The sequence below is a fragment of the Papio anubis genome, chromosome 11 (assembly GCF_008728515.1).
Source record: "Papio anubis isolate 15944 chromosome 11, Panubis1.0, whole genome shotgun sequence".
NCBI lineage: Eukaryota > Metazoa > Chordata > Mammalia > Primates > Cercopithecidae > Papio > Papio anubis.
In genome coordinates, this window is record NC_044986.1 from 32,414,525 (window position 1) to 32,433,394 (window position 18,870).

The 18,870-nt window shown below is 54.5% G+C and overlaps 1 protein-coding gene and 1 long non-coding RNA gene across 2 annotated transcripts; one reads left to right on the top strand and one right to left on the bottom strand.

The window, feature by feature from the left end:
- Positions 1-437: 437 nt before the first annotated feature.
- On the bottom strand, positions 438-7,707 carry TLX1 (T cell leukemia homeobox 1). Its single transcript, XM_003904141.5, has 3 exons — positions 6,098-7,707; positions 3,835-4,036; positions 438-1,529 (listed from the first exon to the last, which is right to left on the bottom strand). The coding sequence occupies exons 1-3, from the start codon at positions 6,909-6,911 to the stop codon at positions 1,307-1,309; spliced, it is 1,239 nt and encodes a 412-aa protein (XP_003904190.1). The 5' UTR covers positions 6,912-7,707; the 3' UTR covers positions 438-1,306.
- Positions 7,152-11,023, top strand: LOC103887690. Its single transcript, XR_002524411.2, has 3 exons — positions 7,152-7,236; positions 8,581-8,854; positions 10,759-11,023. It is a non-coding gene; the product is annotated as an uncharacterized LOC103887690 (long non-coding RNA).
- The last annotated feature ends 7,847 nt before the right edge of the window (positions 11,024-18,870 follow it).

Consider the following 18,870-nt stretch of genomic DNA (forward strand, 5'->3'; position numbering starts at 1 on the left):
ATGATAGTTTCGATTTGCAACTTAAGCAGAAACAAGCATTTACATGCAAGAATTGCAAACATAATTATACACTTAAATACCATTACAAATATTCACTATTTGTTCACATTGCTGATTGCTCACATTATCACAAACACCACACACACACACACACACACACACACACACACACACACACACACACGACTCTCACATCCAAAGAAATCCATATCCTCTCAGGCACTGGCAATCCCAGGAGAGCCTGACTCTCCCTGCTCTCCTCAACTCTGCCTTCTCTCCATCTGTCCTCCTCCTTTCCTCTCTCCAGAGCCTTAGAGTCCTGCCCCTCAACATGTCTCTCAAGTTCAGATACCAAGGGCTGCCCCTGAAGCATCAGCTCACACCAAACCCAAGTAGCTGAAGGACGCTAGGGTCCGCAAGGAGCAGGCAGCCCTGACTCCAGATCCGGAGGCTTTTATTTATTTTTTCCACATAAATTACACAAGCACTTTATAAAATGGTTACACAGAAAACACCTTATAAGTGCATAACTTAACACCCTCCCCTAAATGGGTTCTGGAGAAATGGGCTGCATTTATGTGAAAATCTGTCTGTGCATACCTGGGTTGGGCTGGGATGTGTGGTAGGGGTCTGGCAGACCAAATGAGGCTATTGTGGCTGTTGTGCATGGTGTAGTGTGCCACAGTGTGGCCTTGACCTTGTGTTTGTGCTGGAGAGAGTGCCATGCCGTTCAGGATGAGTGTGTGTCACCCGTGACCTGTGTCTGATCGTGAGGTCCAATATGTAAACACTGTGACCCTGTGTCTGGATGACACTCTGCCATAGATGCCCATGTGTGGCTCTGGGGTGACACCAGGAGGGACAGTGACACCACCTCTGTGTGGGCCTATGGGTTTCCATGTGTGTGATGAGAAGTGGGTCACAGAGAAGGGGTTTCCCAGGGCAAATTCAGATGATAGCCCTGGGGACCTAAGAAGCTCCTCCTCCCCTACCTCCCTTGCCTCTCTCTGAATCCCACGTTAAAAATTAAAATAAAATGAAATAAACAAAAACAGAGATTTCTTAACAGTTCAGATGGGTGCGGGACGCGTCTGGGAGGGGGTGCGTGTCCTTATCCCTTGAGCTCTTCTTCCACCGAAGAGAGAACAGTGTCGGCACAAATGTGGGGGCCCTTCGGTGCCGTGGGAGGGCAGTGTTCCCCTCCTGGGTGCAGTCTGAGGCCAGGAAAGGTGGGGAGGAGTCCTGGGTCTCAGGCCTCAGTGACCCCTGAGTGGGCCTGGGGTCCCACAGGGCAGAATGGGCAGGCTCACTCGCAGGCCGACGCCACCGACGTGACGCTAGTGATTTTGGTCGAGTCGTCAGACCACGGCTGCAGATTCTGCAGGGCGAAGAGCGATGAGTTGTGCACACACAGAGGGTCGGCGGGCAGCGGCTGTGCCAGGCTCTTCTGGAAGGCCTCCTGCTGCAACTGCAGGAGGATGCGGTTCGCTTGCTGCCTCTCGGCCTCCCGTTCCTCCGCAGTCTGCCGTCTGCACCGGGAACAAGCCGTTACCTGCCAGGAGCACCGACCCGGCTCCCGCGTGCGCCCAGCTCCGGGTGAGTTCCCAGGAGATAAACTGAACGAGCGCTGCTCGCCTTTGCAGTCCCCAAATCCAGTTTGGGCCCCTATAATGCGTTCCCTTCTTTTGAGAGTCCTGACTCCAACAAAGACTAGAAACCCCAAAGCGGATGGTGCCAAGGTATCCCAGAGAAGGAGGGGTGGGAAAGTCTGCGAGGCCCAAACAGCTGGGATTCCGCATCCACGAGCAGCGCCCACACCCCGCAGGCCTCACAAGGGGCAGCCAGGGGTAGGATGGCATCTCGCCTCCCTCCCCCGCCCCGCCCTGAGGGAGACCAGGTGCCATTCCAAGCCGGAGGGCCCTCACCCTACCCACAAGTCCAGGGTAGAGAGGCAAGGACCAGCGGCTACGATCTGCTCTGCGGGACGTCTCTTGCCTCCCTCTCTCTGCGAATGTCTTCTAGGCCTTTGGCCTTCTGTGTGGAGCCCTGTGCCCTGCAGGGGCTCCTGCTGGACCCACTGGCTTCCTCTGAGGCAGTTCAGGGAGGCAATGACTCACTTATTCCATTTAATGCCTCCCCTCCACCCTGTCAACTGAGATCAAACGTCTGTCTCTAAGGTGGACAGACCTAATGGGAGTCCCCGGGGCCTTCAGAAGCAATTTGTAGGCGATCGATGAAGCCATGCGAAGCCTGCAAGGGCCTCTTTCAGCAGCGGCTGCTGACCTGCTCTAGGCCGCCTTTTCTTGACTGTGTATCTTTCTGTCTTTCGTCTTTCCCTTTTCCCCTGCATTTCAAACGGCCTGAATATTTCTCTTTTATGCTTTGTGTCTTCTCTCTCATTTTCTCTCCTCCCCACCCACTTGGTTCTCTCTGAATTAAAGGAATTTGTTTGAAAAGAAAATGTTGATTTCAGTCATCCATTGCTTTTCTTTATTATACATAAATAAGACTTCTGTAGGCTGCCTGTTTTCCTCCTTTTTTTCCTTCAGCGGGCTCCCTATCCCTTCCCACCCCTGAAACTGATTGTGTTTCAGTTTCTCTCTTTGCCTGCCTCTTTCTTTCTCTGTGCCCCTCTCTCTGGGAGGCCTGCCAGGCTGCCTCTCCTCCCCTAGGCCCGCAGCCCTCGGTAGGCCTTGCAAACCGGAGTCCCCCCCAACTCCTGAGCTAGCCCTGGCTCCCTCTTTAGCGTTCCAAGGTCTGAGGCCGCATCCCCCACTCCTTCCCCAGCGGCAGGAATGCTGTGGGGTGCGGTAGAATCGCGGGACCATGGCTTCCTTTGTGGCCCCGTAGGCGGAATCCCAGGCAGATTCCTCGCCTTCGTTCAGAAAAAGAGGAAACTCCAATTCCTTCCTCCTGCCCCAAGGCCCGCCCGTCTCGGCGCCGCCGACTTCGCCCAGACTTTCCCGCGCTGCCGCACTGGGCCTGAGCTAGGGGAGAAACTCCGGCGGGCAAGGGCCAGATGTGCGGGAGGGTGCAGCGTGCCAGAGGGAGCAGCCCGAGAAAGCGTCAGTGCGCGCGGAGAGGGAGGCTGCTTGGAAGTGTTGGGGACGCTTCATGTCCTTGAGCATAAATGTGAAAAAACAAAACAAAAAACCCAGTGCGTAGTAACTGGAGTTGCGGCTATGGGAGAAGGGAAAATTCTCTTTCTCACACACACCCATCTGCTCCTAATTGATTCCCCTTTCAGTGGGACCCGCCAAACCCCGCCGCAGCCGGCGCGGATTGATTTTCTCCTTCCAGGGTAGGGACCGGCTGCGCAAAAGCCTGGCGTCTGGGGAGGAGACGGTCAACACGGCCGCGGTCTGGGGCCCCCAGACCCTCTGCCGAGAGCCCGGTTGGAGCGCTGCAACAAGGTGCGGGCCGATCTGCATGCAGTCTCCGGGACAGAGCAGGATTCCATAAGCAAGAGTTTGCGCAAACAAAAAACTCCCCAGGACACACAGATCCCTGGAGCCTGGACTGCGTGGAGTGCACGAGCCCGCCTGTTTGCCAAAGCGGCGGAAGAAACCTGCCGCATCTACACCGGCAGAGAGTGTGCCAGCCAGAAAGCCCTGAAGCCTCTGGTAAAACAGAGCCAGGGCCCTTCAGCCCCATCCCAGCTATCGGCCTGCCTCCGTTGCTTCCAGCTCCCCGCAAACCTAGCGGGAGCTCGCTCCTCCGAAAGGATCAGAAACCGCGAGCGGAGAAAGTGTGTGCGCACCAGAAAAGGCCACGAACCGACAGCTGCCTGAGACCGCGCCGCTCGCGGGCTGCCGGCCCGCCCAGCTTGCTCACCTCCACTTTGTCCGCCGGTTCTGGAACCAGGTTTTGACCTGCGCGTCGGTCATTTTGAGCGCCTTGGCCAGGGCGGCGCGCTCGGCCGAGGCCAGGTACTTCTGGCGGTGGAAGCGCTTCTCCAGCTCGCAGATCTGCAGGCGTGTGAAGGACGTACGCGGCTTCTTCTTCTTGGGGGGCGTCCGGTTCTGATAGGGGTGACCTATACGGCGTGTTACAGTGAAGGGTGAGAGGGCCACTGGAGCGGGAGACAGACAGACGGCAGAGGCAAGCAGCAGAGCGTCAGGAAGCGTCCCAGGCCCAACACCCCGCGAATCAGCGAGCGCAGCAGCTGAACTCCCACGAGCAGGGCCGAGATCCTCCCGTTAGCCCTCAGCACCAAGCCCACGGCGGGAAATGGCCCCCTCCTGCCCGCCAGTCCGACGCCGCCTTCGCAGCTACCACGGAGGCCTCCCTAGCCCCGGGCTCCCGCGAGCCCAACCACCTCCCTGCCGCCCCTCCTCCAAGGAGCAGTCTAAGGCGAGCTAATGGTCACGCTCCCCTCCCCTCAGTCAGCCCCAGACCTTCAGGCTCAGAGTAGGAGACCGAACCTGACTCTGGAACCCGACCTGAGCCTCTGTCCACAGCAGCACACACCAACACAACGTACAACGGGGGCAAACTCAGATCTATACACCCAAACAGGACCAGACAAGCACAGGCACGGGACAAAAACACAGGACACAGAGCAACACAAGGCCACAGCCATACACTCGCTCAAAACTCCTTCATGCCTGACACAGTATTAGGGCCCCGAGGTAGGCCCTAAACCGGGTACCTTTCACCAGAGGCCCAGGATTAGTAGACTCTCGGCTGGAGTTCCAGCAGGGCCCTTCAAGACTGGCCTGGCCTGGGTGGGGAATGGGATGGGCACCAGGCCCTGCTGCCCCAGGCCAGAGAAAACTTGGGTTGGGGCCACTGGGGCCCCTCCAGCGAGGGCCCTTCCTGAGGTCTAGACCCAAGCAACTGTTCTTCGTCTGGACACCAGCCCCTACACCACTTCTGCTGTGGCCCCCGAGTCTGGTAAGAAGCTGCAGGAGCAGTTTCCCTGACCGTGCTCCTGCCTGGAACAAAAGCAGGGAGTCAGGGGTGCCTCGGGGTCTCCTGGCCCAGTGTCTGACTCTCAGCAGCTTCTCCCAAGTAGTTATGTATACCCCCCTTCCACTGTTGGGCCCTTGAGCCAGGGGATCCCCAGGAGTCCCGGTCTCTGCCAGCAGCAGCCAGTGTCTCCTGCCTCCTCTCTCTAAGGCCAGCTGGCTAACCTGGGCTCAATTTGTGGCTGCTTCCCAGCCGGGACGGGAGGATCATGGTCTGGGATCCAGGGAGTCCTAAGGGGAGCAGGAAGTGAGAACAGGGGAAGGGACCCACACCAGAGGGAGAGTTGAGTGCCCAGAGCAGAAACAGCAGCAGAGGGAGCCAGGGCCAGCAGAGGAAGGCAGGAGTGGGCAGCAGAGAAGGCAGCAGCGGCCACCACCTAGTACCTAATGTCCCGGGAGTAGTCCTCCCGCCACCGATCACTGGCCTGCCCGGTGCATTATTCATGCCCAAGATAACAGGGCTGGGCCCGGGGTAGGACACGCAGCCCGGACAGAACGAAAATGAAAAGCTAGCTGTCCTGGGCGGCTGTGCCCCGCTGCCATCCTCCCAGACGAAGCCTCCTCTCTGGGAAAAAAAGGGCCACTGGTTCTGCTGATTTACTGGAGCTCAGAGCCCCCGCTTGCCCCGCAGCACCACGGGCACCGGAGCTAGGAGCGCGGAGTGCATGTGTGTAGGGTACCGAAGGTGGGGGAACCTGTTCTTTTCTTGCGTCTGATCCTGGGGCTGGCTTCTTCGGTCCTAGAACTGCAGCCAGGACGGAAGAAACTGTTCACATTGCACCCCTTTCTCTAAGATTCCCGGACCCCGAGTAGCTGCAGAAGGTGGTCCTCAATCTATGGCCTTCTTTTCTGCCTGACCGGGCCCAGGGATCCCGAGAGGGGACCAGGGAGAGCTTCTCTGAGCAGGGGTCCTTTGGGAGACAGAGAGGGGTCCAGGCTGAGAGAACTCTTCAAGCATGGCGAGTCTGCGATGTAGAATCGGGCGGGCGGCTCAACTTGGGGGAAGCACCAAGAAGAGCTGGGCGACCTGGCGCACAGAACCGGCTTTGGGGAGCCAGCCGGCGGGGAAAGGGTAACACAGAGCCCGGGCCGCGGCCAGGCGAGGCGCGCGCGCAGGCCGGACTCACCTGTGAACCTGTCCTTTGTGTATCTGCGGTTACTCTCCATCCAGGGGAAGGTGAGGCCAGTGAGGTTGTTGACGCCTGGCATGGCAGGCACAGAGGGCACGGTGGGCAAGCCGGTGGCCAGCGGCTGGGGGTGGGCCACGGCTCCGGTGAGCGGCCTGTGTGCCGGCACCCGGATCACCCCCGCAGCGCTGAGTGCCCCCGCACCGCCGCTGCTGCTACCGCCGCCGCCAGGACCGGGGCCGCCCGCCAAGGCCATGTTCACGTTGTAGGAGCCGGCCAGCGGACCCATGCTGCAGGCGCCGCCGCCGCCTGCCGGGCCGCCGGGGCCTCCGGGGCCGCCCGGACCTCCAGTGCCATAGGCCCCCGCGCCTCCAGCCCCAGCCCCGGGCGCGGAGCCCCCGCCGCCGTAAGTGTAGGCGCCTCCAACCAAGCAGCCAAGGCCGTATTCTCCGTCCTGGAGGCGCGAGGCGGGCCCCATGCAGCCACCCTGGTCTGGGCTGTTGAGGATCTGGTCGATGCCGAAGCTGATGGGCTCTGCGTGGCCCGGGTGAAGGTGGTGCGGTCCCAGGTGCTCCATGCTAGCCCCGGCCCCACGGGGGGGCCCGGGCGGCGGCGCTCGCTGCGCTCGGCTCCGGGGGCAGCTAGCAGGGGCTGGGAGGCAACAGCGGCTCCTGGCTGCGCGGAGACTTGGAAGCGAAGTGCGCAGAAGGGCTAAAGTAGAAGGGGGAGGGGAGGGAGAGAGGGGGGCCTTATTCTTCCCCTCTCTGGCTTCTGCTTCCCGGCTCCGGCTCGCTCGCTGTTGACTCTGGGACATCAATCACCAGGCGAAAAAGCCCGGTGCAAGAGAGCTTCGCGGTTTCGGCCGGGTCTCTCCATTGGCTGTGCGCGGAGAGGAGCGGGGTGAATGACAGCGCGAGGGAGGGGAGGGGAGGGGGAGAGGAAGGCCAGAAGCCGAGACAGATGCAGGAGCCAGAGATAGAGAGACGGAGACCAAGACTCGGAGTAGTTCATGAGGAGAGAGAAGAGGGGAAAAAGGAGACGCTTAAAAGGAAAAGGGAAAACAAGAAGCGACCATTCCCAGAGACGGACAGACAGACAAACCCAAGGAGGGTGAAGTCAACTGTCTTCCCGGCCTGTTGGTAGGCATCCCCTCACTTTGAACCGGGTCAAAGGAGTCCAGCCCACAAGGCGTCTGGGGAAGGGATGTCCCTGCCCAACTGGAGAATCTCCCCAAGGGCTCAACTGGGAAACACCTGTCACTCAACCAGGAGATTTACTCCAAACTTCAAGTCCAGCTTGTTAGAAAGTAGAAGACTGTCTATTCCCCAGGTATGGAGCCCAGGCCCTGAGGCAGGACGGTGAGTTCAGGCTTGTCCTTCTTTAAAACACAGGCCTATGAACAACTGGCTATATGTTATAAAAATCAGCAACCATCCCCCAACTCAGCCTTCTTAGAGAAATTCAGGAAGGGAACATTTCCTGAAAGGCAGGCACAAGTCAAGAGGGTTGGTTTGGGGTCTGCTGCCAGGGTGCCCATGCCTCAACACACGCCTTTCCTTTTGAATAAACAGATGCCTCAAGAAGTAAAATCCTACAGGGTTTGAAAGAGGCAATTCCTACAGTGTTTGAATGAATTCAACCAGATTGCTTTCCACCTAACAATTACCCCAGGGTTGGCTATTCCAGGCAAGAAGACTTTGGACTGTGGTGTGTGTTATTTTCTTACTTTTGGAATCTTGGGAGGAAGCCATAGGGGCTTAAGACCCTAGGGGCTGGGATTGGTGGGACTAGGATCAGGAAAGTGCATCCAGGACAAATTTAGGCCTTTCCAACGTTTTGCCAGTGGCAGTCTGGCTGACAGCCCAAGAGAAAAGGAGGAAACTCCCTTTTTCTTCTTCCTCTCTTCCCCCTCTCCAGTAGAAAATGTTTGCTACCTTTTAGAAGTCAAGTTTTGGGAAAGGCACAAGTTCCATCACTTGGGATCTATTTCTGGTCTATTTCAGTTCAGTTTCAGATTAGACTTTTGAGTACTCCCCGTCTCTATCTGGAAAGATGCTAGGATGTGAAGACTCACATTCTCTCCTCATCAAGTCTTATTGCAATCTATTTGCTTTGGGCATGTCTGTCACCTCCACTTGAAGAGATCTTGGAGACAGAGAGTGGCTTATTCATTTCTGTTCTCTCCTGAAGAATACAGCCCCAAACAACAAAATATGCTCATCTTGGGGAATAACAAGTGAATGTATCTCTTTATTCAATAATATTTATTGAGTACTGTACTCACTGTGTCAGGCACTGTTCTAGGCACGGGGGACATAGCAGTGAGCAAAACAAAGGTCCTGACCTCATGAAGCTTACGTTCTATAGAGGGGGTTAGACAATAACCAAAGAAGCAAATACAAGGCAGATGTTATTAAGCATTATGGAGAACAATATAAACTCTACATCAATCCTTCAAGATGAGTATTCTCTCTATTTTACAGATGTGAGGAAAGCACCTTTCACAATAGCTACGATTGCTGTGGATCAATATGGAGGAGCTAGACTCAACTTGCTTTTTTGGTTAGCCTGGAGACCTAGGTGCTGGTTGGAAGTTCATATCTGTGGAGAAACCTTGTCTGAGCTCCAGCCAGGTGGACAAAGGCCTACTCAAGACAAAGCCAAATGTGAAATTGGCAGTTGTTTGTAAACACTAAGCAGAAACATGAAGGGCTCTGCTCCCTCACCAGTTCTCTTCTTCCCACTTACCGAATCCAGGTACTATACCCCTACCCAGGGACTTCCATAACTTACTTTGGAAGTCGTCTGAACCTGAATGAATCTCTTCCTGCTCTTATCTTGAGGGAACTAAAGCAGAAATAAATTGTTTACTGAAAGACAGCTTTGTGCCAGGTACCACATCGTACTTATCTCATTTAAGACTTATAACAACCCTGGGAAGTTAATAGAAATGTCCCAATTTTTTATAATTGAGAGAATTGAATGAATGTTCATGGCAGTGTTATTCATAATAGCCCAAATGGGGAAACAATTCAGAGGTCCATCAACTGATGAATAGATAAACAAAATTTGGTATATCCACACATGGAATATTATTTAGCCATAAAAAGGAAAAGAAGGGAAATGCTGGTTCATGCTATAACATGGATGAACCTAGGAGACTATTCTGCTAGTGAAGAAGTCAAGCACAAAGGCTACATATTGTATAATTCCACTTGTATGAAATGCCCAAAATAGGCAAATCCACAGAGGCAAGAGAGTAGGTTAGTGGTTTCTGGGGCCTGGGGGCAGCAGGGAATGGAAATTGACTGCTAACGGATACAGAATTCCTTTTGGAGTGATGAAAACATTCTGGATGGTTACATAACTTTGTAAAAATATTAAAACCCACTGAATTGTGCATTTTAAAGGGGCTGAATATTGTAGCATATGAATTTTATCTCATTTTTAAAAAGAGAAAAATGGCTGGGTGCAGTGGCCTGTGTCTGTAGTCCCAGCTGCTCCGCAGGGTGAGGCTAGAGGATCACTTGGGGCCAGGAATTCGAGGCTGCAATGTACTATAATTGCACCTCTAGCCTGGGCAACAGAGCAATGCCCCATCTCTAAAAAGAAAATGAAAACTGAGACTCAGTGAAGAGAATAAACTTGCTCCAAGTTCCATAGACAGAGAAGACTGATCTGGAATCTCAAAACCTGAGCTATTTTCCTTGTTTGAGGCTGAAAACTATGGGGAGGGGTACTGCAGCTTTTTTTTAGGCTGGGTCCTAGTGGCCTCACTCCTTTTAGTCTCACCACCGTTTTACCTGCTGCAGTTAAAACCACATCCTTTGGTGTGAGTTGGTTGAAGGTAAAATTTACAAGACTGAAAAAAAAAAAAAAAACACCTATCTTTCCATGTGCACATCTCCAGCTCAGATGGCCTTCCAACCCTTTTGGCATCTGCCTGATCCACCTCTTGAACTCCTCAGATCTGGCGCCAGTTGTTCAGGGTACTTGGGAGGAGACTTTACCCTTGCTGGCCTAACTTAAGGTTGGCAGAGGTCACCACTACCTTGTACATGGACCATTATGACTGTCAAGCTCTTCTTATTAAAATCCAGCAGCCCAGGGATATACTGACCTTCCCCTGCTATCATAGCCGCTTCCTTAACTGATTTCTTCCTTTTTCCCCTCCCACCTTTTCTGCTTATCAGAGTCAACTTTTATCCCAATTGGGGATACCCCTAACTTTTACCCTCAATGAGGTGCTGGGGTTGTGTGAGTCAGCTTAATCTCAGCCTTTGTCTTCCAACAGGGTATTTGCTGAGGGCCAAGACTATCCTCTCTGTCCCTTCCTTACCTAGAAAGATGAGACTGGAGGGTCAGGATTTGCTGGGCTGTGGCCCCCACCCCTTCTCCCAGGAGCAGTGTTACCTGAGCACGGTGTTGCAAGGTTGGGAAGTTTTCTGAAATAGGAGAGGAGACTCACACAAGTTTATATTCGCTGCAGCTTGTGTTTCCCCCGTGCTTTTGCATGCCTTGTAAAACAGCCCTGATAGGAACGAGGAGGGAGGGGAAGAAAACGGGACTCACAGAGCGCCTGCCATGTGTGAGCCACCTTCAATTGGAAGAATGATCTCTCCACTCATCTTTAATCCTGTAATGTTATCCCCATTTTACAGATGAGAAAACCAAGGCACTGAAAGCTGGAAAGGGGCAGACCAGAGGCAAACACTGCTTTCCTGACTCCACTCACTACAAGCTGCTTCCCTTAAGCCTAAACTTGGCTCTTGCCTCATAGGACCATCTTGCAGGAACCTAGGTGAGTTGCATATCCTTCTCTCTGGTTCTGAGGCCACCTGGTAACACCCCTCCCCCAAGCACCAGCTCTCCCTGGCCTGCAGAATAAAAAAGTGCCTCCAATTAAAAGAAGAGCAGCTGGGGCCAGGGCAGGGCTGGGGGAGGAGGAAAGGATGGGCTCAGCCCAGGGGGAGGCCCCTTTGGATCCCACACAATCTCCTCCTCCCCGCTCTGAAAGAGACCCCCGGGCCAGGGGTTGTCCTTTAGCTTACGGTTATGTGTGGAAACGTAATTACTTTGTGTTTGTGGGACCATGCATCCATGAGGGGAAAGCAGGATGGGAAAGCATGTGTGACAGTCAGGGTTGAGAGGGCTGTGCAGATGTCCTGGGCATGTCTTTAAGAAACAATTTTAACAATATATTCAATGAATAATTATAGAGCATCTAGTATGTATCAGGCACTGTGTTAGGCTGTTGGGATACAACTGCAAGCAAAATGCATGTCGGTAAGAGCATTGGAGGAAAAAAAGAGAATCTGGGTATTTTACACAACTGGATTTTGTCATGTGAGGATGTATGTGTCAGTGAGAATGCAAGTGAATATGTTTTCTGCAACAGGATGAGTATGTGTTTACAACTGTTCCTCTGTAGTGAGTGCCTGTGATGGGATGAGGGCATCTCTCTGCTACAACTGCGTGCTGCAGATAGTGTGTACCGTGGGAGGGATGTCTTTTATTCCAATGGAATTGTCAGAGAAGTGGCCCTGCATGGGCCTGTGGTCATGGGGAGGGGGACACAGGGTATCCCCAATGGATATATAGTAGGGAAAGGGGACTGAGATATATGTAAGGGGATGTATAACATGACACGGTCCATGGTGCTGCCAATGGGGTTTGCATTCCTAGTACCAAAGGTGTTCCCTCTGCCTTCCCACTTGTCTCAAAAAAGGGGCAGAAAACTTTCCCTACTATGGGAAAGGCAGAATCACCTATAGTGACTTAGGGACTTAAAGACCCGGTAAAAGGCACTCTAACTCCAGAAGCCCTGGGTTGGGGAGGAGGGTCTCTAGGAGCCTAGATTGAGGAGGTGGAGGGAGTGAGTAGGTCAAGTGACTCAGCTCAACGAGTCCTCAGGGTTGGGGGGGTGTTCCAAGGCCAGCCCCCCCGTCCCTCCGCCCAATTCTTACATAAGATATGGAAGACCTCTCCAACACCAGTGGATAGGCACACATTTTCCCATCAGTGGAGAGACCCTGAATGGATAGAGGACAGACAGACAGGAGACAGACATGTCCCTGCTGTAGGCCATACTTAGCTGTCACCTTGTGTAGGGGTAAGCAATTTTCTTCTCCTCCCCTGCCCACTCCTCTCAATCAGAGCCCAGCAGGCAGATGCTTCAGAAATAGGGTGCTTCTGTAGGGATCCCTTCCCTTCACTGTCTCCCCTTCCTGCTTGGCTTCTGACCCTAAAGGAACCTGTTGGCCTCATTACCCCTGGGCATTGAGTTAAGGCCTCGGGCCTCTCTCTGACTAATTCCCTCCCAAGGGAGGCCCAGAGACCCTCAGGTTCCACCACCCACCCAGCACTGTCTTGACCATGGTGGCCTTGATTAGGGACTCTCCCATCCTGAGTCACCTCCAAGGATGCCAGAAACCTGGAAAGGGGCAGGTAAGGAGTGGGCTAAGAGAAGGTTCAAGGAAGAACAGACCCCCAGGGCCCTGCTCTCCCCAGACGGCTTTCAAAGGGCTCCCTGGGCACAGAGTTAGGAGCCCCATCAGTGAGTCCCATCAGTAGGGCAGCTGAGCCTAGGACCCAGGGCTGTGGACCGGCCCCAACCTCTCCCATCCTTGGTGTCTCCCTTGGCTCCACTCTACTGGCCAGGTGGGTCTGTGCTGGGTCCAGAAGCTAAGCCCTGTACTGAGGTGTGGGGGAGGGAAAAGAAGCCAAGAGAGCACCAGCCGGCTGTGGGACCAGCCCTCTGAGGGCCCCTCTGCCTTCTAAGAGCCATCTTATTCCCTTCTGGGGTTGGCAAGCTCCCTTTGCAGTCTGCAGAAAGGACCTCTACAGGTATGCGGATCCCTCACTCTGCCTGTGCACAGTAAAACAGGAATGAGGCAAACTTTCCAGCTGGGTGGGTGATGGCCCTGCAGTGGCCAGCTCTACCCAGATTTCTCATCTCAATTCCTTGCCTCTGCCGGGGGTGCAGATTTGGCCTCAGAGTAAGGGTGGGTGGAGAGGCCCAAGCACAGGAAACCCAGCCTCCCAGGGGACCCAGTCCTGAACTGTGGCTGAAGACATGGAGGTGGGGGTCATGCAGTCCCTCCTAGGTGCTAGGTCCTCCTTGACATGGGCAGGTCTAAGTTGTTTCAGGGGGTGCTCAGGACTGTTTGCACATTGGAAGCTGCAGGCTCCCGCTGAGCCGGAGCTGGACTATGCTGTGTGTGGAAAACCGACTGGGACCCCCCCTCAAGATGAGAGGGACTGGCTACCCAGGCCTCTGCCTCCACCCGGAGCCTGGTGGATGGAGTTCAGGTTTTATATTAACTTGCCAAGCTCCTCCTCCACCAGAAAAGCAAGGCGGGGTGGGGAGTGGTGGAGAAAATGGCCTCAGATGGGGAGACACAGCTGCTGGCCGGTGGTAGTGTGACGGGGAGGTCGACATGTTCCCCATGGTGTCCTGACTGCACACTAAAGCACAGTATATACACCAATGGTGACACACAGAAATACCCAACTCCCAAAGACTTCCAGACACAGGCTTGGCACAGAGGCAACACCCTCACACGCAGACGCACAGATGCCCACTCACCTTGCACACGAACACGCAGAAACTCCTCAGTGTGCAGTCCCCACAGGTGCCCACAAAACCTCCTTTATGCACCCATGTGCAGATGCCCACAAACACTCCCACCCCACTCAGTCTCTGCAGCACAGATCCAGAGCCAAACGAAACCTTCTCCCTCCATGCACACAGCCCTAGGGTCGCTGGTGCACAGGTACACACAGACACACCCAACCACACTCCTACAGACTTACAGGCATGCTCACTTCCACACCGATCTTCCTGCTCAGATAACACAAAACAAAACACAAAACAAAAACACCCCCTTCCCTCTCACACATACTCTGAAGACGGCCACAGGGAGCTCAAAAGCAACCACAGTTTCCCAACTTTCCTGGGGAGTCCACGGTCGCCTTCCCTCGCGGGGAAGGAGTTGGGGGGGTGCGGGGCAAGCCGCAGGTGCCAGAAGTGGGTGTGGGTGGGGTGAGCGCCGAAGGGGGATGAACCGCATCCATATGCATGGTCTTCGCGCACAAAGAGCAGCTGCCCAGAGCTGGAGTCCCGGCGGGCCCGGAGTCGCACGGAGGCGACGGCGGCCCAACTAATTGAATTAGGTCGGCCCGGCCCTGCCACCCGCGCGCCACCCGCGTCCGCTCTGCCACCCGTCTCCGGCCGCCGCAGGCGCTCCTTGGGTGCCGAGGGACGGATTGAGTGAAGGAGGCGTCTCCGCCTGAGCTCCGGCCCGAGGCGGCCTCTCCCCCCGGAAATAATCCCATTGTCCCGGGGGCTGCGGGCGGCCCTGGGCGCCCGGGATCCCCAACTGGACTGCGGCACTGTGATTAATGGGACAGCGGCAAGGGAGCTGACACCGGGAGGGCCGTGGCTCTCCTCCGCCCGGTCCTTCTCAGCTGCCCTGCGTTCCGGTGCCCCTTCCCCACCAAAGTCGGGAAGCTAGAACGGGGAGGGGCGAGGGGCGGGTGCGGCAAGGTCACTGCTGGGAATTAGACCAGTTAGGGGCCTTCCTGAGTGTGGTATGAGCCTGAGGTGAGCGAGTGTGTCTGGGTGTGCGGCCATGTGCCCGAGTGTGCAAGAGCATCCAGAGCTGTTAGCCCCTGTCAGTGGGGTGGGATGCTGGGGGGTGTGGACAAGGTAAAGTGCACAAGTACTACAGGGCAGGAATTATTAGAGCTGTGTGTAGTGAGGCAAGGATGGGATTTGTAAGGAGATGAAGCTCCTATCCCTGGGAGCCACAGTAGCCTCAAGACCAGGGAGCTGGGCCTGAATCCCAGCACTGCCCTAGGTCCCACATAAAGTCACTGCCTGGCACCTGCCCTCCTGTCGGCCCAGATTTCTGCAGCCACCTCACCCCTACACCCGACCACTGGCAATTTACAGTGGGGCTCCTGGCACCTCACTTCTCCCATTCTCCCCTACCTGCCATAGGCTCCACCTTCCTGGGATGAAGCACCAGCAGTTTCTGTTCAGCTCTTCCACTCCTGACATCCTTGATATCTGGACTGTTCCAGTACTTGTAGCCCTTTTGAGGTTAGGCTCACAGATCTCCCCCACCCACTGCACAACACACAGGAAGCCTCCGATATGTGGCTGGGAAATAGCTCCTCTGACTTAGGTGGCCTGTGGCTCCTAGGGTGGAGACTTTGTGTGTCTGTCCCTGAACTGCAAGTGCCTAGGGGCAGACCAGAGTCTCTGCTTGTCACCCGCAGATACCCACCCAGAGGTGTTCTGGACACCAGTGAGACTTCCCTGGCTGTTGAACTCCACCCAAGATTGGTGCAGACCAGAATGTTCGGGGGGGTGGGCATGGGCATGCCCCTGAGTCCCACGGGGCAATTTGCCTTCTCCACTGCGAAGCCAGAAACCTGGTTCTGGACTGAGTGTACATGTGAAGTGCCCTAGGGATCCAGGTTCCGGGTTCTTAGGGTGGTGGAAGAGGGAAACCATTCTAGTAGTCCCAGGCTGCACTGGGTATTCAGGATCATCCCAGTGGCCAACACAGCCCCAGCCAGGACCCCTCCCACCTGCTGCTGCCCTCTACTGCCCCCTCGCCCCACTTGCCAAATCACCCACTTCCTCACCTCCACTGCTACCCCTAGCCCCACCCCACTCAACTCTGGAGTAGTTTGCCTCCTGGCAAAAGAAAACCCGGACTAAGGGTGGGAGTTACGCAAAGGCTGAGCCTTCCACCCACCAGAAGAACTCAGTGCTTCTGAGGTCTTTGTGCCCCATTCGCCAGGGACCACTACCTGGGAGGGGTAACACCACCGGGAGATGTGGCTGCTGCCCATGCCTGCACATCCTCCACTGCTGCCCAAGGCTCAGTGAGGTAGGTTGAGGAAGGAGCTCTGGGCTGGGGACAGCCAGGGGGACACCCAGAGGGCATGCGGCACCAACATTGGATATGCTCGCAGGCCCACCGCCAGGCCTGGGCGGCCAGCACCGTATTTCCTGGGACTTTTACTGCAGCACCGAGATGAACAGTGACATTCCCCTCTCCCCTTTCATAAATATTGCATCTTCCCAATGCAATTACAGGAGACGGAACGGCATGAGCGTTTACTAAATAAGATTATGGGGTAATGCTAATGTAGTTTATGTCTGCGCTCTGACACCAGACAAACTCCCTATTAATAACCTCTCAATGAGGCACGAGGCTCAGAACGCAGAGCCCGTGGCTTCCGGGCCGCGCACTCTGCAAGAACGGCCCAAGCGAAGCGTGGCCTCCTCACGCTGGGGGCCGCGGCCTGCGCCCTCTTTCAGGGGTGCTGGGTTCCCAGCCTTTCCGGGCCTCTTGGCCAGGAGTTACCCCTGCGCCCCTTCTCCGGAGGCAGCCTCACCGAAGCCGGGAGCCTCATCTGCACCCTCACCTCCTCCATTTATCGTCTATTTCTGCAGCAGTTTAGTCCCAGCTAGTGCTAAGCCCCTCTCTTCCGAATCCACACTGCTGGGAGGAGCCCAGGTTTTCTCCCCTAAAGGGGAGAAAGCCTTGTTCTTCCCCCGCTCGGAAATTGCTCAAGGCTTCGCATTGCCTTGGCGGTGGGGATCCAAACCCCTTCCCCCTCCATTCAAGGCGCTGCACTCACTTTCGTTCCATCTGTAGTACCTCGCCCCAGTCGCTGGCTGCCCTTAGTCCTGTTGTACCAACTGATAGAAACGCTCACACCTTCCCCAGTCATTCCTTGGGTCCAAAGCCCTGACAACCCCTATCCCTATGCCCAGCCCCACAAAAAGGAAAGAAAATTTCCACTCCTACTTCAAAAACGAAGTCAAAGTTCCGCCTCCCTGCACATTCTCAGAGCACAGTTCATGAGTCCCTCCTCAAGTGGCCAAGAGCACACAATTTTTTAAAACTACCGTTTTTGGCCAGGCACAGTGGTACACATGTGTAATTTCAGCATTTTGGGAGGCCAAGGTAGGAGGATCGCTTGAACCGAGGAATTTAAGAGTAGCCTGGGCAACATAGCAGGACCTCATCTTTATAAAAAATAAAAGAGTAGCTGGGCATGATGGTGCACGCCTGTAGTCTCAGCTACTTCAGAGGCTGAGGTGGGAGGACCCTTGAGCCCAGGAGCTCTACGCTGCAGTGAGCCATGATTGTGCCACTGCACTCCAACCTGGGTGACAGGTCCAGACTCTGTCTCAAAAAACACAACAAAACAAAACAGTCCTTTTTTGGATCACAGATTTGGAGTCACAGAGACATGGGTCTAGTCACAGGACATAGAGTTATAGTTATAATCACACCGCTTTTATAGTGTGTTTGTAAACAGATCAGTTAACTGCTCTAACTCTTGCTTTTCTTGCTTATGAGAGGTATAGTGAATTCTGTCTTCTAATTCATCAAGCCATTGTCAGTATCAACATAAAGAAGAAACAGTGTAAATGTTTCCTAATTTTTTGGGGTATCTCTGTTTTCCTATCTTTCTTGTGATTGCACTGACCTTTATGTAAGATGTATGTCTTCCCTACTGGTTCAGTCCTGCTCAATTTTCTGGACTCAGTTGATGAGTTCCTCAGACATACTGCGTGCCTTTCTTGCCTCCCTAACCCCTCTTCTTGAGTCTTCTTTAGGGTCCCATTAAGAGGGCAGGGCTAAGGTGACAGAGATCTGGGAAAATAGGAGATGGGCACAACAGAAAAGTGCAGACAGGATTTCAAGGTCAAGAGAGCCAGCCCCCTGCCTAGTTCTTGCCCTGCTGCTTGCTGGTCATTAACACAACCCCTGGTTCTTCTCGGCCTTCAAATAAAAGAAATTTCATGCCCAAGGACTCAGTAATGAGGAACCAGGGAGGGGCTGGGGAGCCTGCAATCTCAGCAAAAGTTTCCCCACCTCAGAGGCCTCCTCTCCTTCTTCCCTCCTCCTCCTTGCTTCTGAAGTCAGCAAAACCTTTGAGCAGCTTCTGGAAGAAAGAGGCCTCTCTGCCTTTGGAGCAAGCAGAAGAGTGAGGGGCACTAACAAGGCCTCTTTGTAGGCCTCCTGGAGCCCCTCTCCAGCAGCCACCACCTCTCCATCAAGGTCGAATTGTGCCAGCCTCTGAAAGGCCATAGGGGACAGGATGGGGCCCAGAGCCTGTTGAATGGGGGGACAGTGAATGCTTTACTATATTCTTCTATCCCTTGCCCCTTAAAACTGGGGCTAGACCTAATCTGGCCAGCACACACTTATCCCCAACTCCCACCCACAATTCTTGCCCTGGGCTACAAGTGACTTTGCTGAATGCTGAAAACCTGCCTTAATCCACCTGGGGACATTTCTGACTGACCACAACATCCCTCTGCTTATTTATGAAGGATTAGACCTTCTCTCTACCCCACCTCTTCTGGCCAGTGTTCTTCCTGAGTCTTTTCTAAGTGCTCTGGGTATGGGAAACCTTCCTAACCAGGCCTTTCGCATGACTTGTACATAGTATATAGACACACACACACACACAGACACACACACACACACAAACTCAGAGGTACATACAGACTCCTCACTCTCAAAAATGTGTATGCAAACTCCTAAGCGTAACACATTGACCATCATTGAAGTGGGTCCAGCTATGCAGTCACGCATCTGTACTATCCCCCACTGAAAAGCATGCACTCAGAGATGCATACAACCACACAGGTGTGCATGTCCGCACAAAAGAACACGCACACATAAATACACAACCAATCAACTGCCAAGCATTGTTTCCAAAGGTGATGCTGC